The 27,319-nt window shown below is 36.2% G+C and overlaps 1 protein-coding gene across 14 annotated transcripts in view; it reads right to left on the bottom strand.

Moving 5' to 3' along the window:
- SYNE1 (spectrin repeat containing nuclear envelope protein 1) overlaps positions 1-27,319 on the bottom strand; it is a 282,607-nt gene that overhangs the window by 217,543 nt on the left and 37,745 nt on the right. For 6 of the 14 annotated variants that reach the window (XM_072332290.1, XM_072332291.1, XM_072332293.1 and 3 more), the window contains exons 1-7: positions 20,136-20,638; positions 17,384-17,445; positions 7,660-7,755; positions 5,899-5,982; positions 3,473-3,493; positions 3,115-3,207; positions 509-687 (exon numbers count right to left, since the gene is read on the bottom strand). In XM_072332290.1, coding sequence (XP_072188391.1) covers positions 509-687; positions 3,115-3,207; positions 3,473-3,493; positions 5,899-5,982; positions 7,660-7,755; positions 17,384-17,445; positions 20,136-20,214 — 614 coding nt within the window. In that variant the 5' untranslated portion in view covers positions 20,215-20,638. Of the gene's footprint in view, positions 1-508; positions 688-3,114; positions 3,208-3,472; positions 3,494-5,898; positions 5,983-7,659; positions 7,756-17,383; positions 17,446-20,135; positions 20,639-27,319 lie in introns of those variants that run through there. The other 8 variants (XM_072332285.1, XM_072332286.1, XM_072332283.1 and 5 more) reach the window with 4 other exon arrangements.

Raw genomic sequence — 27,319 nt, 5'->3', positions numbered from 1 at the left:
CATCACCTGCCTTTTGACAGGAAGTGTTAGAATTCAGTGCAGAATTCACATGTGCTGTCACTGAGTAATGCTGTCAGTGTGTGGCTTGCATTATAGCATCATCTGTTTGGGCAGCAGAACTAATGCACTGTCATTCAGATTGCTAATTCCCCTTTCAGTTCCTCCTTCTGTCAAAGAAAACCCCATTCATTATTCAGAACCTACAAAATGTGATTCCTTGTAAAATTAATGTAAATTATAAATAATTACTTGCTTGTTGTCATGGCAGAATAGTTAGCAGCCTTTGTTATCATAAAGAATATGATCAGAGGCCAGTGCTGTATATGTATACATATACATATATATATGTATGTATATGTATATGTGTATATATATATGTATATGTATATATGTATAAAGAATATGATCAGAGGCCAGAGCAAAAGGATAGACTCTGATCGAGAGAGTTTGAACTCTAAAGAAAGTCTGCACCTAAAATAGAAATTTAATTCTTCTGTAGGTTACTTACCTTGCTGCTGTATACTGGATCCATTTTAACAAAGCCTTCCTAGCACTTCCTTGGACCTTGGTTACCACCTTCCGTTTGCTTGGGGGACTTGCAGTTTCTGAACTGACAACACTCTCCACAGAAGATGCACTGCTAGATAGTGACTGTAGCTGTGGAAGATTGCTGGTGAGCTCTTCAATCTGTGTGAAAAAAAAAATAAAATGGTTAATGGACGTTTGTGGATAACATGTTTAATTTTCATCAGTCTCTTAAATAATAAACTAATAGGACTGACAAAGTAAAGTTGGGCAGAAGCTGTCTCTTTTAGATGCTGTAGATTTTGTAACTGTGCTTCAGAGTAGCTTCAAGGATTTTAATGTATGTCTGTACCTATATGATGGTTGAACTTTCAGAAATATAGAAAACCTAGCAATCATTGACCTTCTCTACTACATACAGCTACAATAGTGTACAAGTGTGTTATCTAGTACAACAAATTATCATTGAAATAATAGACAATGGGTTAAACTGAGCTTTAATGCACATCATAAATTGATTCAGTAATTTGAAAGGACACTCACTAAATTAAAGAACTTAAATTACCTTGATGATCAGCCTGATAGTTCATAATTTAGCATTATACTCTTTTGGCATAAATTTAATTGTTGCTCTGCTTAGATGTAACTTGTGACGAAATAATCAATTTAGTGTAGGCACAGTGCTTTAGTAAAACTTTCTGAGGATGTATGGATTATTTCCATCACGGTTTCCATCAAAAGTAAATTATTAACTAGACTGATAATCTTGCTGTAAATCATTAAAATTAGATCTGGAGGACAGTATAAGTTTGGTCTCCATCTAGACAGTTCAAAGCAAAATATTATCCTTGCAAGTATCTTTGTGTTCCAGTGAAATCAGCATGTTTACTTGTATTATGGTAAGCTTAATTGCTGTCTGATATCGTGTGCACTGGAATGAGATAGAGTACTGTCATGGTTTATGCGATGTACATGTAGTGATGTAGAATAGGGGTGGAATGTCATGGTTTTATGATTTTTGGTTATTGGTATTTCACATCATAACATCATGTAGTGCACTGGGATTTAAAGTGTTAATGCTCCAATTACAGGTACCTGTCTGGAAGAGAAGAAGAACTACATTCCCCAGGGATCTGCATTCAGAGAAGAGATATAAACCCTGGCAAGGTCACCTGATGTCCCTTTTTTTCCTTCACGTCTCCTCCAGTTGCTCATCCTGACCACACACATCACTGCAGCACTACTGTAAGGCCTACAACTTTCAAATACTCTCTCATTATATTTGATTTATTAGCTTCAGTTCTAATTATATCATATTATAGTGTGTTATCTTGTATTCCAATACCATATTTCTCCTCAGAATTTGTTTCTCCTCAGATCATTGCCACTGATTTTAATTATTTCCAGGTCCCCAGTTTTCCTTTGCTGAAGGTGAGGATTTTGTGAAATCCCTCAGCCCCACTGAACCAGGCTGAACCAACCCATAGACCGCTGACAAGTACAATCACCAGCAAGACAGGTAATGGTGCTTAGAATCATAGAATTGCTCAAATTGGAAAAGAACTTAAAGATCATCAAGTCCAACCACAACCTAACCATACTACACTAACTAATAACCCTCTGCTAAATCATGTCCCTGAGCACCACATCCAAATGGTTCTTAAACACATCCAGGGATGGTGACTCAACTACCTCCATGGGGAGCCTACTCCAGTGCTTAACAACCCTTTCTGTAAAGAAGTTTTTCCTGATATCCAACCTAAACTTGTGCAATTTAAGACCATTTGCCTTCATTCTGTCACCTGTCACCAGTGAGATCAACCCCACTCTCACTGTAAGCACTTTTCAGAGGTGGATGAGAGCAGGAATGTCTCCCCTCAGCCTCCTTTTACTCAAACTAAACAGCCCCAGTTCTTCAGTCAGTCCTCTTAGGGCATATTCTCCAAGCCCTTCACAAGCCTTGTTGCTCTTCTTTGGACCTTCTCCAGCACCTCAAGGTCCTTTCTGTAGTGAGGTGCCCAAAACTGAACACAGTACTCGAGGTGAAGCCTCACCAGTGCTGTGTACAGGGGCAGGATGACTTCCCTACTCCTGCTTACCCCACAATCCCTCATGCAAACCAGGATGCCATTGGCTTTCTTGGCCACGTGGGCACACTGCTGGCTCATATTCAGCCAACTGTCCATCAGCACACCAAGGTCCCTTTCCATCAGGCAGCTTTCCAGCCTCTTTACGGTTGCCTGGGGTTGTTATCAAAATGCAGGACCTGACACTTGGCCAGGGACCAACTGCTTATAAGAAGAATCCAAATTCCATAGTTTTCTTTTACTGTTCTTTTGCATTCTTCAGAGGTACTGGAAGAATGTGTTCTAGTGATGGAAGAAAGACATTCTGTGGTCATTACCAAGACAGGTATCTTAGTTTAAGCAATGTGAAGCAGCCCTATCTGCTGGTTTACTCAGGATCAGATCCTCAGTCAATTATATACTATCAAGCATCTAATTAAATAATGGAAATGCACCAGTTCATTTGCAATAATAAGCTCTACCACTGTTTGAGGAAGCAACAATGAATTTAAAATCGTTGTACCTGAAAATATAAAATTATGGTCCACACCAAGCCAAGAACAATAGAAGGCCGACCATCAGCAATATCAGTTGAGTTTATGTTGACAAGCTTAATCTATTTCAGAAAGAAAACATGTTATTACTATGCACAAGGAACAATAACAATTACAAAATAAATAGCTTTTATATTTTAATACATTTTTGTGACAAAATAAGATGTTTCTTAATAAAAAAGTATCCCATAATTATGTAATTTCACTTAAGTGTAGCTATAGATAATTAAAGAGTTTTAGGTGCCTGGCATGCTAATATTTGTAGAAATAATATTTAATTTTTGTAGGAGAAAAGTGATAAAAATTACATAAAAACATTGTACAAACCGGAGATCCTCGGTATACAGACTAGCATGAAAAGTAAAAGGAAAAAATGTTACAAAAATCATGTTGAAGTGATTAAGTAAATGTGTTAATTTTAAAATGTAAAGAAAGCATAATTTTTCTTACAACTTAGAATACTATTAATAAAGTAAGCAAACTGAATACTCTGTAACAGTATTTAAATTATGTAGGCTGCCCTTGCTATTTGTATAGAACTGATCAAGAAAATAAAGTTTTAGAATAAAAAAGAAATAAGAAAAGGGGGGAAAAAAGCATTAAAGAAAGGGAAAAAAAAAAAAAGAAAAAGAAAAAAAAAAGTCACATTTCTTCAGGAAGCTTCTTGTTGTAAAATATTTTACCATCACTGATGAAGGCTCCCTTGCAAGACAAATCAGACTATAGTCAGACAATGCTTAAGGAAACTGAATAGAATAGGTAATACCAAAATATCAGGAAATACACTAATCATTCACTCAGCAAAACTAAGAAATTCTGCCTTTAGTCCTGACATTCAGAAGGAGGGCTACTCAACTGTTATAGCACTCCATACATGTCCATGGAAAAGGATTATGGAAAAACTTGGTTGAACGGGTTTAAGAAACGCATGACACTGACTTCTGGTGACCCTGTTTTTATCCACAAAGCAAAGCAAAAACTGCAGTCCTCTGAATCAACAGTTGGAAGTTCACTGGACAATGCCATTACCTATCTAAAGTAAAAAACACCATGAGTCTCTTTCTTTTAGTTGGCTCATCTCCCACAAAAAAACCTTTCTTTTTCTAGAAAGCAAGGTTTTACTTATGGATATTACAGATAAAAAGAGTCACAAGGACTCAGCTAAAGCTTGTGATTAGACTACAGCTCTTGGAGGCATATATTATAGTTATTGCTAAATTTGTATCATACTCCACTAAAAAGAATTTAAATCTACCAAATAAACACTTCAGTACAATTAAAAAGAAAAATCCAAGCTGAACACAAACAAACAAACCAAAATAACGACAATAAAAAAGGTTTGGTCCAGAATAACATCAGTAAAATCTCAAATGCATTTCGCAGTATGGCAAGCAGAAGTCTGTCTGGATTGTGAAAATATGAAGTTGAATAAATCTATAATAAATGTTACTTGTGGGAGAACCAAGGGAGGAAGGAGAACCCCTGGCACAGACCAAGTGCCACAGGCACTCCCTTCATTTGCCTGTGAGTAAAAACCAGGGACTGCACTTAGCTGCTTAAAAAGCATTTGTTGTCTGAACACATCCCCATCTCCTCTGAGAAGAAAAGGGTGACAGACTGCACAGATGCATTGTCTAAGCTGCATTCAGCCTAAAGCCACCTGCTAATGCACACCAATCTACCTCGCATATTGTTTATTTCCATGTTTCACAGGACATACAAAATATAACTAAGAGAGAGAAGAAAAGTCCCTGTCGCATTGCATTATTGAGAAATAAAATACATTGATTATTATACCCGCATTGAAAACACAAACAAACAAACAAAAACAACACCTGAAAAACAGAAATAAAAAGAATTCTAATTAAATTCTAATTTAATTCTAATTAAAAAATAAAATAAAATAAAAATAGATATGTCAGTGTAACACAAAGATTGTTTTATTTGAAAGTCATACCTACAATACGTAGGTTTTTTCTTAGAATCACTGAAAGGTTTTTTGGAAGCAACCTTAAAGATAATACAGTGCCAGTCCCCTGCTGTGGGCAGGGACACCTCCCACTAGATCAAGCTGCCCAGTCACATCCAGTCTGGCCTTGAACACTTGAACTGCTCCAGTACCTCACCACCCTCACAGTGAAGAATTTCTTTCTAATATTCAATTTATACCAACCCTCATCTAGATTAGCACTACTAGACCTTGTGTTATCGCTACAGGACCTGGTAAAAAAGACCTTCTTTGTTATAGGCCCCCTTTAGGAACGGAAAGGCCAGTGCAAGGTCTCCTCAGACTGCCTTTGTAGTAGAAGTGCCTCAGCACCTTAATCATATATCAATTGTTTTATGTCTATATGTTTATTTTTTATAAAGCTTTCTTACATTTTGTATGTTCCATCTAAAACTGCAAGAGGAGTGACTACAAGAACGAATCCAGGAATTAACTTGAACTCCTGCCAAACTAATAAAGGGTGACAATGTTTTAAATTCACATGTGTATTAATTTCAAGAAGCAGTGTTTTGCATATATGGTCATAAAGGAATGCCTCTACTGAAATGAAAATTGTTCTTAACTTTGCTGAGAACAGAAACAGGGAAGCAGGGAAGAGTTAAAGAATACAGAAAATAAAAGGAAAGACATAAGCCAAGGTGATTCTAATGAAAAAACCTGGAAAATTTATCCTATTGATTGCTACATATTAGTGTTGAATCTTGACATTTTTACTTTACAGCAGCTTTTGAGCTATCAAACTTACCCGTCTTCCTTCTAGAAACTTAAGTGCTGTGCCAATGTTGGCAACCCAGTGAATTCTTTTCAGGTTGCGTCCTTGCTCACAAGGCTTTAAGGAAAAGAAAAGTGTACACTCCAATTAGATGTATTCACATGATTACAAACATACGTATTTGCCATAGCCTGATTTACCTGTACAAATGTTTCTCAGAGCAGTTGAATTGTGTTTTTGCATAAAACCAACAGAGAGGTCTAGAGAGGTCTGATAAGTACAGGGAACATGAATGGCAAAGTTCTATTATCAAATAGCTTTAGATGTTTAATAAATTTGGGGTGAAAAATTTGGGCTTCAGTCTGTAGACTTCATAAAATCAGAGATTTTTTGTCTTAGATAAAATAAACTAATTATGTTCATTACATATATTTGAGAGAAGTTAAAAGTAAACTCTCAGTAGAAAATTTTTTGCATGAGAAATCAAGGTGGTCCATATTATTAAAATTCAGTCTGCCATGAAGAAAATTTTGCTGAACTTCAGGCACGTAAGTTAAAAATAATAACAAATAAATAAATAAATAAATATTAGAAATCCTTGAATTATATCAAGAACATATTTTAGACTCCTAATATTCTAAATTAGAATTTTAAACATTCCCTTAATATTTATTGTAATTTAAATATGTAACTACTGTCATTCAAATTTGCATTGATGAAGTTACATTTTTAAACAAACTTTTATTATGGATTCTAAAATTCCTTTTGAAGTTACTACAGAATATAATACCCAGTTATACATGGCTTTTTAGTTAACCAGAAACTGCTCTCGTTGTGTCATTTGTATGGGCAGGATATTATCTAGCGAATGTCAATTAACTTCACTAAAATTCTTTCCCTGTTTTACTATTGCGTTGCCACAAGAGGGAGACTTCTGTTCTCATATGAACAGAAACAGCAATCAGTACATTTCAACAAAGCAGAAATACCCTTGAAAGCATAGCTTACTTCTCATTAAAATCTCTTTATAAATTCACCCATTCCCTGCTCTGTGAAAAAGAGGCAAAAGAATGGAACGTGCAAATAGCATGAATGTGAGGGAACAAGCAAACTGAATTGTAGTTGTTCTGCTCTCAGGTGCTGCCCCATGATTCCTCAGCTGATCTGGAAAAAGTAAGAAGTCTTGGCCTAAAAGCATTTAATTCCTCTCACCATCACAAACACACTACTAACGTGGGTCCCAAGAGAAAACTCGTTTGACAAGTACAAATTGTAGCCTCCTTACGCATGATGGCTGTGAAATGCTATTTGTTATCAGTTAGGTGTCTTTACGGTAGCTATGCCATCTGTCAGTGCACACAGATATTAGACCCCTTGATATCTGAGGGGCTCACAACTTCTTAAGAAGAAAGCCATGGATTAGACAAGAAAACCTGTCATTATTTCTTCAGGACATATAGAAGTAGCTTGTGTTTCAGACCATGTGTCACAGTAGTTACACTGTTAATAACAGCAAAGTGAATTGTAAAGATTAACATAAATTAATTTTATGAACTATTAAGACAAAACTAAAGGAAAGTACCTGAAAACAAGATTATCAGCCTGTAATTAACTCATTTTGCATTGTATCCAGATATCCCACTCTGTGAATAAATTTATTTTGCTTCACAGCAGTCAGGTGGGTTTTTTGTTTGTTTGTTTTTCAGAGTACTCTAATATAGAACCAAACTAGAAGGTCATATTCCAGGATGTTGTGCAACCATCTCACAGATTCAGAAGGATGGAACTTCTTACCAGTTTCTGCCCTGAAAGAACCTCCAAAAGGGCTATCAGCATTACCCCATCCTTGATGTCTTCAAACAGATCACTGACCATCATGGGAGGATTGCGCTGAAAGGTAAGAAGACCAGATATTATAAAGGCAGCAGCAACACTGTCTTCTGTCTGCCTTCCTTTCAAACAGAATGGCAAGGGGTTGTTGAGTCCTCTTCTTTATGTTTTACAACATGTTTTGCTTTTTAACTATTTCTTTGCTAACATATTGTTTGACTCTTTAACATTTCTGGAAAAAGCCTTCCACTCCCTAAAATAAACAAAGAAACAAAACAGTTGCCTAGAGTCTGTAAAATACACACATTTTACTAATGTACTATTACAGTCATGTTTCAATCTACTGGCATATTTTGCCTGGTGTTATGCATGTCACAGAAATTTCACTCTCCTTGTCTGAGAAATGTGTGAAGAAAAAATCCCTAAAGCAATGTGGCTGTCTGAGCAGTGCTGCTGCTTTCTTACAGCTAACTGTTGTTTCACTAAATTGTCATATTTTCTCTCCTTTCTTTCATCCAGGCCTTGCAGGCTTCAGTGCTGTTTGCACTGTGACAATTTCTACTTAAGGCAAATTTCTTAACATATGTCCTTACGTTTGCAAACACAAGAATGATAACACTGAAAAATATGTAAACAGATGATGTTTCAGCAATTTTGAGTAACAAAGTCCAGTGCCAGTTTGTCACCAGTTTGGCTAGCATCTCTTCAGCACTTTAATGATCACACAATATTTCACAGTAACCAAAAATTTAGAGTGAAACTTGGTTCTGCTGAATTAAAGGAAACAAACACCCTCCAGCTTCTATGAGTTTGTTAGAATTCACATTCCTGCTAATTCACAATATATGTATTTGCTAATTGACTGAAAGGGCAGACTACAAATTTAGTTTTAAATTATCCTATGGTTAATAATTTATGTTAGGAGTGCTTCTAAAAAAAAATATATATATATATGCTTGTACAAAATCTTGATCTATTTTTTCTCTTCCATAGAAACATATTTTGATGATCCTAAGAAATAAAACGCTGCTCCTGAAAAGGTAAATAAGTTGTTAAAAAACAGCAGACAGCAAAAATTTCCACATCCCATAATCAAAACATCCAGCCTTCGGTGTTCAGTTTGGATGAACAAAAATTTCATTGAGACTTAGTTTTGGTCTAAAGTGGACTTCATTTGAGTTGTGGCTTGCTCTGATAGCTGCAGTAATAAAGACTCTATTTTCTCAAATACTTGAAACACCACTATTGCAACACATTTTAAGAGTACATTTAATTATATTACTTTTTGTTTTTCTAGTAATGTAATACATTATGTTCTTCTTAATATAACAGCAAAGAAATCAGTGGAGCAATCAGGTCACTTGAGTTTAATTTGTCTCACGACAGGCAGTTGATGAAAATATAATTAATCTTCTTCACCTTTTGTGTTATCACTTCCTCTTTGAAATCTGAAACAGCTTTGGTTTTATCAGTATTACTGTGTGATCTATAGCGAAGTAATATGTATTGAAGTAATATATCATTAAAGACACCATCTGTCATCATAACACAACAGCAGCTGAAGGCCTGAAGAATTCATTGTTGAACTAAAAGCTTGTCTCTTGAAGCTCAGTCTAAAGTAAGGGAGAGATTTTTAAGGAGGATGATTCAGGATACCTTCAGATTAAAGGGTATGAGAGATTTACAGTGCCTTATAAACCTTGTACACGTAACATGCCTGTCAGATGACCTGTTTGAGAACAACACAGATCTCTTGAAGCCTGTGGAAGCTCACTCCTTTCTGACCGCATTTATAAAAAGTAGACTTGAAGGCATTACACTAAAGCAAAGCAATGAAAGTACCCCCAAAGACATAATTCAAGTAAACTAACACAATACTCTCCTTTCAACATAAATCAAATATTACTATGGGGAAGAACTAAGGGAAGGATGAGAAAGCATTCAAACAAATAAGAGGAAGAACGAAGAAACCATCAAATGAATTACATCAAAGTCCAAAGACTGTTCTGAACTGTGAGAATCAAAGAGTGAAATTTACTTTTTGTTGCTGCAAGCTTGGTGTAATTGCATTGTCAATGTTTACCATCACACATCATTTACAATAACACTAGTACAGCAGGGAACAAAAGACAAGTAAAATAGCCTTGTTGCATGGTCTTCTAAGTGGAATTCCTCTTAAATAGAAATTTAGTTAATTATACGGACCAGCAAAATGGTATTGTATAATACAATTTATAAGGTATTTCACTGTCTGAAGATGTTAACAACTAATTATAGGTAGATAGGACCTTGTGGGTTTGTTGTTGAGTACTCAGTAATTCTTTGCCTCAGTTTTCACTGGCAGCCATGCTTCTTATGACTCTCATGTCCCTGTACCTCTAGGTGTTGAGTAAAATCCCACCCCCTGCCCCATATAATAGCAGAACAAGTAAAAGGCCACCTCATGAAACTGAATGGGTCCAGATGACATACACCCCAGTACCCTGTACAGACTAGCTGATGTAGTTACCAAGCCACTCTCCATCATGTTTGGACAGTCGTGGCTGTCAGGTGACATCTCCAGTGACTGGAAAAAGGGAAATATCACTCCCATTGTTAAGAAAGGGAGAAAGGAAGATACAGGGACCTACACATTGGTGAACTTCACCTCTGTTCCTGGGAAAATCATGGAATAGATCATCCTTGAAGGTGTTACAAACGTAGATAGTGATAGAACAAGTGGAATTGGTTTTAAACTAAAAGAGGGGAGATTTACATTAAATGTTAGGAATAAATTCTTTACTCAGAAGGTGGTGAGGCACTAGAACATGTTGTCTGGAGAGGTTGTGGATGCCCCATCCCTGGTGGTCTTCACAGTGAGGATGGATGGCTCCCTGGGCAGCCTGATATAAGAAGGAGGTGTCCTTTCCCATAGCCAGGGGGTCAAAATTAGATGATCTTTAAAAAACCCTTCCATCCAGTCTATAATTCTGTGAAATAGCTGTTAATTCCATAATTGAGATTTGGATTTTACAAAACTTAGTTTACTGTGTCCAAAGATGGATATTTAATAGTGGTAGATCCATCATATATTTCTTTCTGTGGGGCTTGTCGGTCAAATATTTTTATGTATATACTGATGCTTTTTAAATAATTTATAGTATTTCTTGAGAGCTGCAGGAAATGAGATGTTTGTAAGAGAAATAAGTATAAGGAAAACATATCCTCATCAGTTCCAGCTAGGGATCAATTCTCAATGTAGCTACTTGAATAAATTTTTAATGGGAGAAAAAAAAAGAAAAAAAAAATCTTTACAATTAATTCCAAATTCATATTACTCCTACAAAGAACATGAATTTGGTTGTAGAGTGTGCCTCTCTTCTTGTGATATGACAGTTCCTAAATGTCACCGCCACTATTAACTACTGTACTATACTGAATTTGTTGAAAGAGTATATACAGTAAAGTATGTAGACTATCATTTTGCTTTCCTGGAGAAGCTCACGTAATACTAAAATCAAACAACAAGGCATAGGAAATTTCAGTGGATACTTGATGAACTGTTAAATTAAACTCTGTTGCTCATCAAAGAATGTTCTGATTTTAAACAAAGAATTTTGTTCAAAAGTTTGTAAGTAAGATATTCTTTAATATTACAGGATTTCATGCACTTTTCTAATGTTCTTTTTGCCTGGTTCTTACTTCATTAAATTTTTTTATGCAGTCTTTTCAGCATTCAGTTTTAGGATCATTACAACTTGTTACATTGCTGAAGCTACACAGCTATAAATATAAAGCTTAAATCTGGACTACATTCAATATTTTCAAAGTTAGAAACTTTTCACTCTTGGCTTTCACTGATTTCAGTTACTATTTTGGTTGCATGCCATGGCTATCAGGTGAGTAGGTATTAAGTTCTGTTGAGTCTCTAAAATAAAAACTATTCAATAGATTTTTATTGATTACAGCTCTTAAAGGAAAGTCAAAACAACACAGTGCTTTATTTTCTGGAAACCATTATAATCATAGAATGGCTTGGGTTGGAGAGGACCTCAAAGCCCACCCAGCTTCAACTCCCTGCCATACCAGGGCTGTCACCTGCTGGATCAGGCTGCCCAGGGCCTCATCCACTCTGACTCTGAACACTTCTAGGGATGGGGCATATATAGCTTTTCTGGATAACCTGAGCCACTGACTCAGCAAATTCATAATAAAGAATTTCTTCTGATATCTAATCTAAATCTACCATTCTTTATTATTTAAACCAATACCCCTTGACCTGTCAATATATTCCTGGGTTAAGAGTCTCTTGCTAAGCTTCACTGTTGTGTTCCAACTTTTTTCACACATTCCATTTCTCATTTCAATTCTTCTACTTCACTTTTCTAGTGGGTACACTGTATTATACAAACAACATTTATTGGAACCATTATCAATGCCAATTTGAACACTGGAAAACTACCTTTACTGCATTAATTTTCAAATGATATTTCAGAACTTCTGAAAAAATGCATGAAAATCCAGCCACATGCACCAACAGGAACAAATCTGTTTACTGACTTTGCCTCTATTGTGAAATATATGTGAGAGCAGGAAGGGGAATGTGAAATTCCACAGATATTCTGCAGTTGCTGCCCCACTTGTCTGCCACAATTTAATTCATAAATTCTTAAGCACTTATGTTTTGATGGTCCCTGCTATTAATGTCTCATTTTATGATTGAAGTCAGAGGAACCGGGCCCTAGATCTTACATAACTAGTTCCTTCACATAGGTTAATTTTGTGAATGGTGGTTCACTCTTCATTTAACATTAGAGTTACATGTAGTACTTGCGAAAAAGTACAGTGAGCAGAAAGCTGTAAATCACATTTGTTATCATACAGGTAAAATTTATTTAAGTTTTTCTTCTGTCAGTCACTAAGATAACTAGGAGCCTTTGTTATTTCCATTTGAAAAAGACAGAACTATGTAATTTATTGATGAAAACAGATTCTTGTGCATGGATACCCAGTTATTTGCTATATCCATTTCTTTTTCATGCTTTTTCTTTTCTGTGAAACATATACAGCTTTCACAGTCTCAGAGTGCTTAATTTAATATCAGGATTTAATTTAGCGTTACAAGAGCATTGCATGTATATAACCTAAAAATGCCCATCCCAAGTGTTTTTTCATCGTATATTTGTTTGCTCACTGTTTTCAATGAGTTTATTACAATACTTTGGAGGGTAAAAATATTGAAGTTATCTCTATACAAGATGTTGTTTGAGTTAAATCAACTTCCAGGTTGTATTCAAAAGCTTTGAACTGCCGAAGATGACAAAGTGAATAAAAGGTATGCATGTCTGTTGTTTTCAAAGAGGCATGTTTGTCATCTTCCTGATTCAGTTAATCCACTATCTAAAATCTCAGAATAAGCACAGTAGGGTAGAACAAAATAATTGCTGTACTGAATTGATTTAATCGTGTCCAATTCATGTATATATGGACTTAATAATGATTTCTCAAAATATATAAGAGGAGGAATTAAATTATTTCTACAGATTTGAAGGCAGGAAGTCAGTGAGAAGTCTAGTTCCAGAACCTTAGAGAAATATATATAAATAGCATGGGGTTAGAAAGCTTGAATGTTCTGGTCCTGCTTCACAGGCATATCTCATTTATCATTAGTAGGACTGCACAAATTAAACTGGACAGCCAGAGGACAAATAGAGCACTTTAATCTGTTATCTTGACCCCAATATCTGCAAGTGGGTGGCAAAGAGACAGTTTGAGGTTGCTGAGTCAGAATCACAGAATGGATTCAGATAGCCTGAACTACTGAAGGTAAAGGGACACATGCAGCCTAATAATAAAAGATGAACCAAGATGAAACTGTTATAATTCCTGTTAGTTACCATCCTTGAAGCTTTTTTTGTCATGTTTGTTCCCTGCAGAGCAGTGCCATGTGGATGAGGGCACAGACCATGCTAAGGTTGCTTTACCTCAATCCTTCTTTCCACTTATCCTGTAATTTACTAATTCTTTTGTATATATTATGTTTTTGTGAAAACATGTATTTGGATTAAGAAATACAACTTCAAAAACAGTAGCATTCTACTATAAGAGAGAATATTAACAATCATAACTACTCTCTCATATGCAGTCCAGTTAACTGGTAAACTCATTTCATTTACAAGTTCTGCTCATTCTTAATCATGTATAATCCTACTATCAAAGCTATTTTTCACTTTTTATAGATAAGACAAAAGTGATTTTTATATAGATTTTTTTCAGTTGAATTGATGGACTTATTGAATTAGTTTCAGTTGGAGTATGACCTCTTAGGAGAAAATAATAGATCAAGATTCTGATAATAATAAAGTGAATAATATTCACTCACAGCAATCCCTGACAAATGGTCATGTCATTCATGTCCATTTTTATTTCTCCAAATTATTTACTGTTCTTAATTGAATCAAATCACTCTTTCATTTCCATTTCTTCCAAACCACTAACCTTAAACAGTCAGAAGCTGCTCTTTTTAATCCTCCTCTTTTCAATCAGTACACCCAAAAGATAAAAAGTCTATCAATGTAGAATTTTCTCTCTTTTGTAATCCATAAATCTATGCTTCCATCTAACAGAGTTAAACTCCATAAGTCTTTTCTTGGAAAACACATATTTCTCTTGATTTTGAACTTTCATGCACGTACCAGTATTTTTTCAAAAACATTCAAACTCTATTCATTGGTGGAACATTTCTCCAGGTAGCCATGGTTTTAGAGTTACAGTTACTTTACTTTTAATCTTAGATGCTGTTTTGTTGTTTTTGTTTGTTGTGTTTTTTTGTTTGTTTGTTTTTGTCCTTATAGTTGTTATTACAATTTCCTCCTATTACTTTTTTCAATTAACATGTTTACCAGATTAGTAAAATTGGCAAGTTCATTCAGGCATTCTTGCTATTCACCTTCATGGTGTCTTTCCATGGTGAACTTACCTGTTTTGGTCAAAGCACTTCCCAAGCAGTTTAGAAAGTCAAAAATAAAATAGAAGGAACAAATCCTACTACAACTTCTATAACTTCCATATTATCCATAAATCCTTAGTTTGAAAAGGAGCTTAAAGCTAGTAAATGCATGATAAGCGAAAGATCACATTCTATAATTCTCATTAAAAGCGATAAGAAAAGCAGACAGTACTAACTTAAAGTATAAATTCAGTTACAGCTCTATTGCTTAAGTTCAACAATCAGAAGCACTAATATGTTGCATATGACAAAATATTCTTCATCTAACTGAAGACAAAGTCATGTAAATAATGATGGAAAAAAAAAAAAAAATCAGTCTGTCTTGGATCAGCACTTCCAATAATGATGCTATTTCAGAATCAGGGTGCATGTAGCTCAAAAGGGAAGATTATTTAGAATAAACTGAGTTACTACATAAATAAATATATCAGACATCTTGTTATTAACCTCAGAAATTTCACACACTAACAATCATACTAATAATATTTATAGGACTTGTCAGTCAGATCTATTACTATCTAACAACAGTACCCTTTTAATTCCCTTGTTTCAGTAAACAAGCTGTTTACTCCATAGAGTTCTTGTTTCAAAAAGAAGTAGACCTGAAAACGTGCACAGTACAAATAATTTAGTTAATGTTTGTAGCTTTACAGTAGCCACAGGCAAACATGTTTCTCCATCAAAGCCTGCAACATTACTTATTTCAGGAAAACTGCTATTCTCACAGGTAAAACTCTGGCAAATAGCAAAAGCCTTGAAATAAAGTTGAAAGCAGAGTTTCCTTGCAATCTTAATTCTTCTGGACAGAATATATTGGTGATGAGGCAGCTAGAAAGCTGCTCGCTAATAGACATATACATGTGAGTTATATGGTCACAGACTGGGATAATCTCCCTGTCTCCTCCCTTTCTTCATTCCAAGGAGAGTTTCTGCCTGTTGTCAGTTCATCATGTACTGCTGTTTCTTCACAATCAGTGCAAGGCCAGTACTCCATGATGTTCCATTTTGGTGGTGCTCCACATTTTACGGGGTTCAAAAAGCAGACAACTCTGTCTAAAAACAGGACTACTTCCAGGAGTTTTCCTTATCATAATTCAGAGGTCTCCATACAGTGAAAATGTTTCATCTTTCTGCTTTCTTTTTAAATAATAAAAACTGAAACAATTCTTCATAAGAACCAATCAACCTAAATGTTGAATTTCTAGTTTACAATACCTAACATAACTGCAAGGAAATCCTATGTGTTTCACAGACCCATTTGTACTTACTACAGCTGTTGTGAACTCAGAAAATATATTTCCACACATTAAAAGAAAAAGAAAAAAAACCAAACAAACAAAAAAAAAAAAACCAACACAAAAAGCCAAACACAAATACTTATGCTTGAGCTTCAAAAACTTTTGAAAGGAATGGGTCACTGTTTCTCTTTTGAGTGTAATCCCTATATTATAAAACAGTTTTTCTCCTTTGACAGTGTAATAGCTTACATTAGAAACAATTCAAAACATTATACTCGCTGCTTAGGAAGCAAGGCAAACTTGCTGACAGCCATCAATAAAAATATCACAGAAACATTTTTCCCGTTGAAAGGTGAATTAACACAGACTACATACTGTACAATAGCTCATGTTGCTACAAGTGGGGGGTTGTGGCTGGTTAACTGCCTTCTTTGACTGTGAGCAGCAACAAGATCTTCAAAGAAATATAAGTGTAGATGAAAAGAGTCACAAGATCCATCTGTGCCCATAGGAACTACTTGTCAACAGTTTATGGTATAGCAAATTTTACAACTCCTAATGCAAAGCAAAATATCTTATTCGAGATACCACCATGACTTTATCACTTTTTAAGGTTCAGTCAATTACTACTAGTAAATTATCATCACACATGCCAACACACATTTATAATTAACAATATATATGCATTCATATAATAGTCAATTGCAACAAAATATTAATGATCAATTATTAATGACATCATACAACTAGAAAATGGAAAAATCACAAAGTTCTTTTCCTTTCTTCTGCTCTACTAAACTCTTAAACAAAACCTGGATTTCCTTCTATCTCAGCTGAAGTAAATGGAACACTTGTACAGTGCTTACACATTCTCTGCTACATGTGGCCTTTTACAAACATTTCAAACAGAAATGGGAGACAGATTTTATTCCCAGTGAAGACCCACAGTCAAGAAATTCTAAAGATAACCTTGTTCTTTTAGATGGATTTGATAATGTCAGTGCAGTTCATCTCACTGTAAAATCCCCATTTAAAAGCCTCACTGGTAAAAATAAAAGTTATTACTCTACCATACAATCTCATCACACCAAATCAGGTGATATAGCATGAATTAAATTTAAACTGAATTAAATTTTATTCAAGTCTATTGTATGTTATAACATTAATATTTCTTCTTTGTGGAAGACATTTTCAAATCTTTCCACTGTCTGGTACAGCAGCTAATGTGCTACTTTCAGACCACAGTTTTGGTCAAAGGAGCTGAACAATTGCCTGTAGATGCAGCAGTCATTACCACACTGAATCTGATTCACCCTTGACAATGTACGATAATGTGGATTCCTTTTTCAAGTTTATACCATTCTGCTCAGCCAAATCTGAAATATGCTATATTTCAGACTCTGTATATGCAGAAATAAAGACATTTGATCAAAAAAGGATATTTTTCAAAGCTATATGTTACCTTAGCCAGATGAGTATTGATCCATTTTGTGAAAGTCCTCTTTTGTACCAACTCTTGCTCATCTGAGGGAGGAAAAAGAAAATAAAAAAAATTGATTAGGTATTGCAGAATATCCTTTGATTGGCACAATAGAAAAATAGTATGCTCTACCGAGAACAAGCATGTTCTACATTAGTCAGTAATGCAACTATATTTTCCTGAGACAGTTCTGCTAATTTTGTCTTTAATTACCCCTAACAAAATCCTCATAATCTTAAAATAGCGTTCTGACACTTGTTGGAAATTTCACTGCAAAGTTGAAACTTTAAGGAGTGAATTGAAAGTAAGACCATTTCAAATCTGAAAGCCAACACAAATTTGACTTCAACATTAATATTATTAATATTTACCCGACGTATAAGCACCTACAACTTCTATTAAACTCTCCAGTTAGAACCACATCTCTGGTAGTCAAGTTGCTTTTACTTAGAAAAATCAAGTACAGACCTAGGAAAAATACTTAGAATATATAATTGCAAAAGATTACAGTGTTGAATTTGGAATGCAAATTCGTATTATCAACCTTACTTATCCTCTGTGAGATCCTGCCAATAGCTAGTTCAGATAGTTTGTAACCTGTTTCTTACTACCTCCTTCCGTCCTGATTTTGCAGCATTTGTCCAATTTATACTGAGTTCTACCCATTCTCAGATAGTCCATCAGGGACTGTTACAAGCTGCATAGCAAAAATAGCTCCCAAATGTGCTTTACTAGTTTCTGCAGCTTAGATCATGGCTGCAGAGGGAAGAGAATTTCAGTGCCATAACCAATCCATGCAGTCCTTTCTCTTCCTTGTGGGGAACAGGTTTTGACACATGGAGTAATTTTACAGCAGTGGAATCCACATATTTTGAAAACAAAAGGAAATATCCATTTCAAAGAAAAAATACAACCAAAACAAAAACAACAACAACAAAAATTTGTTACTCTCTGTTCTCAATAAGTACCTTCATTCCTCTACAGAAAGTCAAAATAAACAGAAGTCCAGTTAAATGTTTACTCTCATTTAACACACACATAGCCAAAGGTCTACAGCTGGAAAATCTAATTTTGGTACCTGCCTTTCCTATGGACTTGTGTAGCACTGAATAGTGATTGTACCTCTTTCACATATGTAAAATTAAAAGAGAATATTCTTTAATCTCCTTATAAGCTCTGCAGTAGATAGCCAGTAAATTTCACATACTATGACTATTAAGCTCCTTGATATACATTAACGTAATGCTGCTCCATAGTGAGAATGCAGAAAGATACAAATCACTGCACAAAACTAATCACCCAAAATGTTATTTTAAATGGGACAAGAATTCCTCCCTGATTACTTTCAAGCTTCAGAAATGTTTTTGTGCATTATGATTTGGAGAATTTATATTCTGTTTACACACAGACAGAATCTTACAGATAAAAAATACCAGAGGGAAGGCACATTTCTAGCATGTATTGCTAGATTGGCACAATTCACAACTAAGAAAATAATTTTGCTGTCTTTGTTTTCCTTTTGGTTTCAATGTGTAGGTTGACCTACATCATTTTTGAAATATCAAATTACCAAAAATCTACTTGTTGCACTTACAGGCAAGTTATCAAAAATCAAGTTATCAAAAGTTATCACTTAAAATACTGCACTGTGCTTCATTCAGTACCAGCTTTCAGGGGGCTTCTTTACTTTATATGTGAAAGTTTATCTACCCTGTTTATAACTTTTTATAACTAATTAATTTTTTTTAATGAAATACACTAAATAAAAAATAGTTGATTCTGAACTGATTTAAAAAAATAAAAAATAAAATGGAATTTTCATGACATACAAAACAATACAAAGATATAAGAAGCAATATCCTGTTAAATATTCCAGAGTTTCTACATTATGGAAAACAGATTTCTCATAGGATGGTTTCTACGCATGAAGATGACGTTTGTCTCATGACACACAGTAAGTAGCATTTCTGACCTGGCAAGCAATTATGTCTGTAGGTAGCCCAATTCATTTCAGTGGAATTTCTTGCATGCTCAAATGGGACTCTGTGTGAGTAGGTATGAGGGCCAACAGAAAGTGTGCACAGGATCGGTCCAGTTCTGTCTTCTTTCACAGCCTTGCTGCTTAAAATGCTCCAGAAACTCAGACAATGGCATATAAGAAAAAAACAGTTCCAAGGGAAGTTGAACTCTGAACACAGAAATGAGTGAAACCTATCTTTGTCACTAGTTCCCTAATTTGTAGTGTTACTGGATGTACCTTACTGTACAAGTCATCTTACGACAACAACTGGAAATCAGAGAACCAAATTCCATCCTTCAAATAATTAGCAGTAGTCAGATATAATTTCAGACGGACACAGCAGAAACAGCACTGACAAATAATCTGTTTAAAGGGAATACACATGAATAATGCATTTGTTATGTCCTCTACAGCAACTATTGATAACAGTTTTCTTTCTTTAGCAATTACTCTGCATAGGTTTAAAAGGAATAGGCTTTACCAATTAAAATGACTTGCATCCGAACATAATACAAGCAGTGGATTGATTTTACAAATACAGTGACAAGTACGCTTTCTACAGATCTCCCTGAGGCAAATGTGCTATTTTCACTGAACTGACGTAAATTCTCCACAGAAGTACTGCTTATTCCTAACATAACCTAAGATACATATGTAATACATTTTGCTATGCTTTCCCCACTCACACTGCACCCTCCTCTTTATCCCACTTACCTAGCCGATGCTGAAAGGACCCAGGAAGCAGATGCAACGATGTAACACTTCTGCCACTGGCACCCTTGTAATGAGCCATAAGTACTGCTGCTGCTGCAGGGTGCAGTGTTTCTCCGGAATACAGCCAGAAGTAGTTTTTCAAGAACAATTTTTTCTCACTCAAAATGAAAGCCTCTTATGCAACAACCTCCACCTGTTCCCATCGGAGGATGCACATGCAGCCAGACTGTAAAATCATCTTTATGTATTCTTGCAGAGATGCAGCAGCCAGACAAAGCCAGCTGTGTTTGCAGCAACTCTACCGGTCTCACTGCCATCATCCTTCTCCACTGTTTTCCTGAAGAAAGATTTTATTATCACAGCAGCAGCCAATCTGTGCACAGAAATCTCTGATGTCAAGAGCCTGAATAATTAATTCATCCAGGCACTTCAACCCTATAACACGGCTGGTATCTGAACATAGCAAGATGTGTGGCTGCAGAAGGTAATGCAGTCTTCTCAGTGATGCTTTTGTAATAAGACACTACTCAGTAAGCACAAAAATGGCTGAATGACATAGCCCTTATCTAGGAAGGCTGCTTTTTATAGTAACCACTTGGGTTCCTCATCACATACTCTGTTCAGACATGGGTGTCCTTCAGCTTTTCAACTGAAACACTGAACTGGAAGAAATAGCAAGCAATGAATCCAAACAGATATTTAGGCCACTTAGCTTTTAATAATATATTTGAGCTATTGTATAAGAAGGATGTAACAAGTAAGGATGCACAGAATCGTTGGCTTTTATCTAGGTCAGTGTGCAACATTTTACAATTAAAGAAAACACACTCTACATGCCATTTCATTAAGTCATTAAGTCAAGTATCAGATCATCTGAATAGTGTCTATTTTGCTCTGGTAAAACAAAGACAGTTTTGAAACAGCACATGTAGAGATTCATATGTTGCTCCCTGTCAGGGACCAACACACCATATATTATATTGAAATAAGAACAAAAGGCACACTTTTAGTGACTCACTACAGTGAATGAGTCACTACAGAGGCTGAATTCAAATCTCTGTATACATGAAATGCCATGACTGATAAGATAATCCTGATCAGAAAAATAAGTTGCAAGAAAAAGAACAAACAACTGCTTAATTAATTGTTTTCCTTTAATTTCCTGGAAATAGCTTCATATTCTTATAAACTGTTTCTCTGTTAATGCATCACCAATAAACTACATTCTATGTCAATTAGGAAATAAAGATGAATATAATTGGATATATTTACTTAAATTTTTTTAAATTATTTTGAATGATAAAAGCATGCATCTTTGGGCTGGTGAAATATTCGACATGCACGCAGATTGTAATGGGTATGATATAATGATCATACAAGAAGAGACAGACAGTAACGGAATCTGTAAGGTGAGAGTTTATTTCTTCTAGAGACAACCTTCCCAAGCAGCCAAACCCCTACCCCAATTGTAAAGCTGCACATACTACATCTGCATGGTATGCGACAGTAGACTGCACATCACGCATGTCTGACTTCAGGTGCATAGGAACTGGCTGGTGGGAAGGCAGATGCTGTATATAATTTTATGGAGAGGGTTCCACTGTTTCTGCAAGGTCACACAAGGAATCTCTTGCACAGAGCAAGACGTGATGGGGTAAGTTCACACACAGCTAACAAAGCATCTTCTCTGGTTCTTGGTGTCCTAGAACTGCAAATATTTGACTTGATTCTACCTCTACTGAAATTCAAGTTACTCACAGCTCCTCATTATTAGCATAAATGATATAAATTATCCTTTTTTTTTTTTTTTCTCTTTCATTTGCTAGTTCTGTTCACAAAACACCAAACAGCCTCCTGTCTTATTGTTTCCCACATATTCGAAGTGTTTAGGAATACTGTTAAAACAACTTTGAAGTGTAAAGGAATGTGCCAAACCACCTGCAATGCTTCAAGATGTTGCTTGAGAACATACACAGTGCAGAGAGCCACAAACAGCAAGTGTCCTGCTGGGAAAGTTGGTTTGGTCAGCAGTTTGACACAAATTCTCTAAAGCTTTCAGTAAGAAACATCATGCAGCAATATCCATCCTCATTACAGACAGTCTTAAGACAGCTGCATAAAATCTTGCAGAGTTGAAGCAGTAATATGAAGAGATTGCTCATGAAAAGGATCAATAATCAATATTTTAAACTAAGTATACTTAATCAGCATCTACATTTAGAATTAATGCACAGACAATGCAGGAAGATTCAGTAGTTTTCAGTTAAGTCTACAGTTAATAGATTTTATGGGAGGAAAATTTTGCTTTAAAATAAATAAATGCTTTTCAAGGTAGCTCTAAAGCTAATATATAGCTAAATTTAACTATAACATTATATACTTCAAGAAGAAAAAAAAAAAACAAAACTATGTGCAATGGAAGGGGAAAATTGATTTTGGCAACCACTGCAGTGCAGTTAGCATCAAAGCTGAGCAGTAGCAATACAAATAATGGAAATATATTTTAATATACCTAGTGGAATTAGAACTTTGCTATTTTTTACATTTTGAAGGGAAATACAAGGCTTGTCAAAATGTGACTTGGGACATAGGCCCCTACTGAACATGTATTATCAGATACAGTGAGTTAGACCTATTAACAGATACGTTATCTAAATTTTCAAGCTCTGAGATGTAGGTGCACACTCCATCTTCCCTATCATTCAGCATTGGTCTGCTCCCCATCAGTTTCTGCATAAAGAAAACCCATTCACAAGGGTTGAAATGCAAGTAGTTATCCGTCATGGCTAAAGCCTCGCTAGAGAAAATGGTGAGGATCTGCTCTCTGGGGTTCACACTGGCATAAATCATTGCTCAGTCTGAAGACTGCTCAAGTATGGTGGTTCAGAGAAAAAGGGTTTTAAGCCATTCGATGGAGTGAAAGTGTTCCACATGTACTGTTGAAATAGTCATAGGAAACTGAAGCATGGAGAAGCAGCCTCACAGATGCAGGAAACCTGCCTGCTGCGCAGCATACCACTGGACAGTAAATGGCATGTTGATGAGAATTTTCTGCCATTCTGAAGTGTCTTTACAACATATACTTTTGATTTTACACATTTTTCATTTATTCCTAGTATTTCTGAGACAAAAAAAAAAAAAAAGTTGTCTATCCAGCCAACAGTAAGAATGATACGCAAAGCAATCCAAGTTATGATTCATACAAGCTTGGATGATAAATTTAGGATCACTGATCAATTGCTGTGCAGTGTGGAAGGGGTTTTAAATATTTGAAACCTGAATGCCCAAAAGTGCGAGTGATGCCAGTGAGTGTGTGATTTAATTCAGGCTGCTGGCTTCACCTTGCTGCAGCACTTAAACTGTCACAGTCATAATCTGGGATTTGGGAGACATTCAGTCCTAAGTCTAAAGTCATGCCCTGTTATGGCCACATTCTCACACATCTCAAACGTTCCTACTACATCAAGACCCACACCATTGATCTACTTTTCAGATCAGGTGTTTGGAGGAAAATGAAAAGAGAATGGTGTACAAATATATTCTTGATCTTTAGAAGCCTGGTGGGGCACAGCATGGTATTTGCAGTGGATTGAAGGATATGCACAGAATGTCATCTCTGTGACTTGATATTTCTTTCCCATGTCCAGCCTTGTGCACGGCACCTAATCTTGTTTTGCATTTTGAATGGCTGACATAAGTAAATTGCTAGGCTTCATATCTTCCTGGATGGGCTTCATTTTGTTCTCTGCATGTAGAAGCAAAATATTCTCAGAACTAATAATTGATTCTATATGTATTTTACATTTAGTGCATTTTTGACTGTACTGTGTTACTGCTGTTCTTACCATCATGAACTGGTCCCTTAAGCTTCATGTAGATGTAAATACATTACTTACTTTCATAATATCTGTACTTGTCTGAATACATACAGAAATGGAAAGAACATATATTAGAAAACAATTATGAGCCCATTTAATTTATTTTTAAAGTAATATTCTGAAGAAAGATGTTGGCTTAAATCAGAATAATCAACATTTGAGATGCTTTTAATGACTTCATTGCTTTCTGAAAGTGTCTGCTTATTCACCAGTCTGACATGGGTGACAAAGAAACCAGTTTTCACACAAGCCTAGCTTTCCCTGCACTTACGTACAAGATTAAAGGAGCCTAATAAAACAGATCAGTCAGCCTGACATCTGTCCATTCATTTACTCATTTTTCTTAATCACCATCATCCAAAACAGAACCACAGATTCATAGAATGGCCTGGGCTGGAAGGGACCTCAAGGATTATCAAGCTCCAACTCCCACCACAGGCAGGGCCACCAAACTCCACATTTACTAGACCAGGCTGCCCAGGGCCCCATCCAACCTGGCCTTGAACACCTCCAGGGACAGGGCATCCACAATTTCTCTGGGCAGCCTATGCCAGCACCTCACCACTCTCATAGTACAGAACTTCCCCCTAATATCCAATCTAAATCTTCCCTCCTTCAACTTAAAACCATTTCCCCTTGTCCTGCTGTTATCCACCCTTTCAAAGAGCTGACTCCCCTCCTTTTTGTAGGCTCCCTTCAGGTACTGAAAGGCTGCAATGAGGTCGCCCTGCAGTCTTTTCTCCAGGCTGAACAAGCTCTGTTCCCTCAGCCTGTCTTCATAGGGGATGTGCTCCAGCCCCCTGATCATCTTCATGGCTCTCCTCTGGAACCTCTCCAAAAGCTCTCTTTCTTGCACTGGGGACTCCATACCTGGACACAGTACTCCAGATGGGGCCTCACAAGAGCAGAGTAGAGTAGGGCAATTACATCCCTGTCCCTGCTGGCCACCCCTCTCCTGATGGAGCTCGGGATACCATTTGCTTTCCAAGCTGCAAGAGCACACTGCTGGCTCATGTTAAGTTTCTCATCCATCAGGACCCCCAGATCCTTCTCTGCAGGGCTGCTTTCAAGGATTGCTCCCTTCCAGTCTGTGTATATGTCTGGGATTTCTCTGTCCCAAGTGTAAAACCTTGCACTTTGCTGTCTTGAACCTCATTAGGTTAACCTGGGCCCACCTTCCAAGTCTCTTGAGGTCCCTCTGAATGGCATCCCTTCCTTCCACCATGTCAACCACTCAGCTTGGTGTCATCAGCAAACTTGATGAGGCTGCACTCAATTCCATTGTTGATGTCATTCATAAAGTTTCTAAAGTGCACTGGTCCCAAGACAGACCCCTGGGGGACATTGCTCATTACCAGCCTCTGCCTGGACACACAACCATTGATCACCACCCTCTGTCTGCAGCCTTCCAACCATTTTCTTAACCATTGAGTGGTCCACCCATCAAATCCACATCCCTCCAATTTGGAGATAAGGATGTGGTGGGGGACCATGTCAAAGTCCATGCTCAAGACCAGGTACATGACATTGGTTGCCTTCCCCTTGTCCACCAATGCTATCACTCCATCATAGAAGGCCACAAGATTGGTTAAGCACAACCTTTCCCTGGCGAAGCAAAAACACATCTCTAGGCATAAATCTCAGCTGGAAATCTGTAAAATCCATTTAAGTTCATTAATAACTATTCTACTTAACAAGAAAATACACTCAAATTTCAGTGCATCCATACTAATAAATAGGCATATTGGTTTGTGCAAGAAGTGTACATGAACATATGCACGTGTACATATATGTAAAGACACTCACATAAAGTCATGGAAACTCATTCTCTAATCTATAAATTGTACCATCTGCAGTGACATTAGCAATGATCACTATCAAGAAATAACCTAAACAAATATTTGTACTTTTTCATTTCACCACAGGTCTGCAGCCAACATCACATTATTGTTTACACTGCAGCAATTCTTTCAACTGACATGAAAAGACTGTGTATAATAACTTCTGTGTGTCAATGATTCCTCTCCCCTAAAGGGTTTTAGAAAGTCAGATTGAACAAAATGTGCATTATGTTAAAGAAATATTTAACAAAACACTTAAAGACAAGTAGCTTCATCTAATAATTTGGGAAGGTTTTAAAAAATGTTGAAATCTACCCATATCAGTACTAATAAGTCCACAAGTATATTTGTTTGTTGAGGCTTCTAGTAGTTATTCTGCAACCAAAAAGGGTATTTAACATGCAATTATACAAACTTAACTTGTAGATATACAAAAATACCTATGAGATCAGATTTAAGGTAACATATGTTGGAAAACTGAGAGGATGGGCTCCAGTTCCATCTCTTACTCACTTTTTGGCACTTAAATGGACTCCTAAAACAACAGAAAGCGTTGTTTTTTTGTGCGTGCTTTTTTCTTTGTTTTTGATGTTGTTGTTTTTTTTCCCCTGAAGCCAAACACGTCAGGAAGGCTAATTACTGTAGCAGTTGTGACTGATTTTAAATGGATTTGCTAATAGTATATGACACTAATAGGACTGTTCATAACAGTAATCACCACATGCTGGAGAGAATTTGATCAAGAATATTTGAAATTACTTTTCTTTTAAAAAGGCACAGAAACTTCAGTTATTATGTCAAAGATACATCATGGAGCAAAATTCCTACCACCAAAGGTCATGGGAGTCAGAGAAGGTGTCTGCTGACTTAAAATAAGCCTATGTTATACCTTTCTACACAAAAGGCATCAGAAGACCCAGAAAACCACAGATCTGTCAGTCTAACCTCAATAACTGGAAAAGTTATGGAAAAGACTGTTCTGGGTGTTGTTGAAAAGGAATTTAAAGAACACAGCATGTATCAGTTATAGTCAAGAGAGGTTAATGAAAGGAAGACTTTCTACCAACGTTTCTCAGTGCTGTTTATGTCTAAACTCAGGGAAATTACAATATTTCACTAAAGGTTTACAACAGTATAGAATCCATTTACTCTGTGGAAAGTCTATAGTCTGATAAAGTCCATTCACCATTAGTGAGTTCTTTACATAAAAGCTGCACAGGATTACATTCTGAACTTCAGCCACTGCCATGCTCTCTGAACGTCTCTCTCAACTCAAGCATCCAAATACATAACTGAAAACACTTAATTGCCTACAGTTACACTTCAGCCAGCCAAACGTAAAAGAGGCTCCTATTCTGAAGTTAGGATTCATTTCAATGAAAAATCCGTTCCTAGAGACAATTCTATTATGGTAACTAAAGGCTGTTGAGGCCTGAAAGGCTGTCTAATTATTCAGTAATGCAAG

This window comes from Excalfactoria chinensis, chromosome 3 (assembly GCF_039878825.1).
Source record: "Excalfactoria chinensis isolate bCotChi1 chromosome 3, bCotChi1.hap2, whole genome shotgun sequence".
NCBI classification, from domain to species: Eukaryota; Metazoa; Chordata; class Aves; order Galliformes; family Phasianidae; genus Excalfactoria; species Excalfactoria chinensis.
The sequence above is the reverse complement of the archived record's forward strand: the minus strand, read 5'-3'. Positions and strand labels throughout refer to the sequence as shown.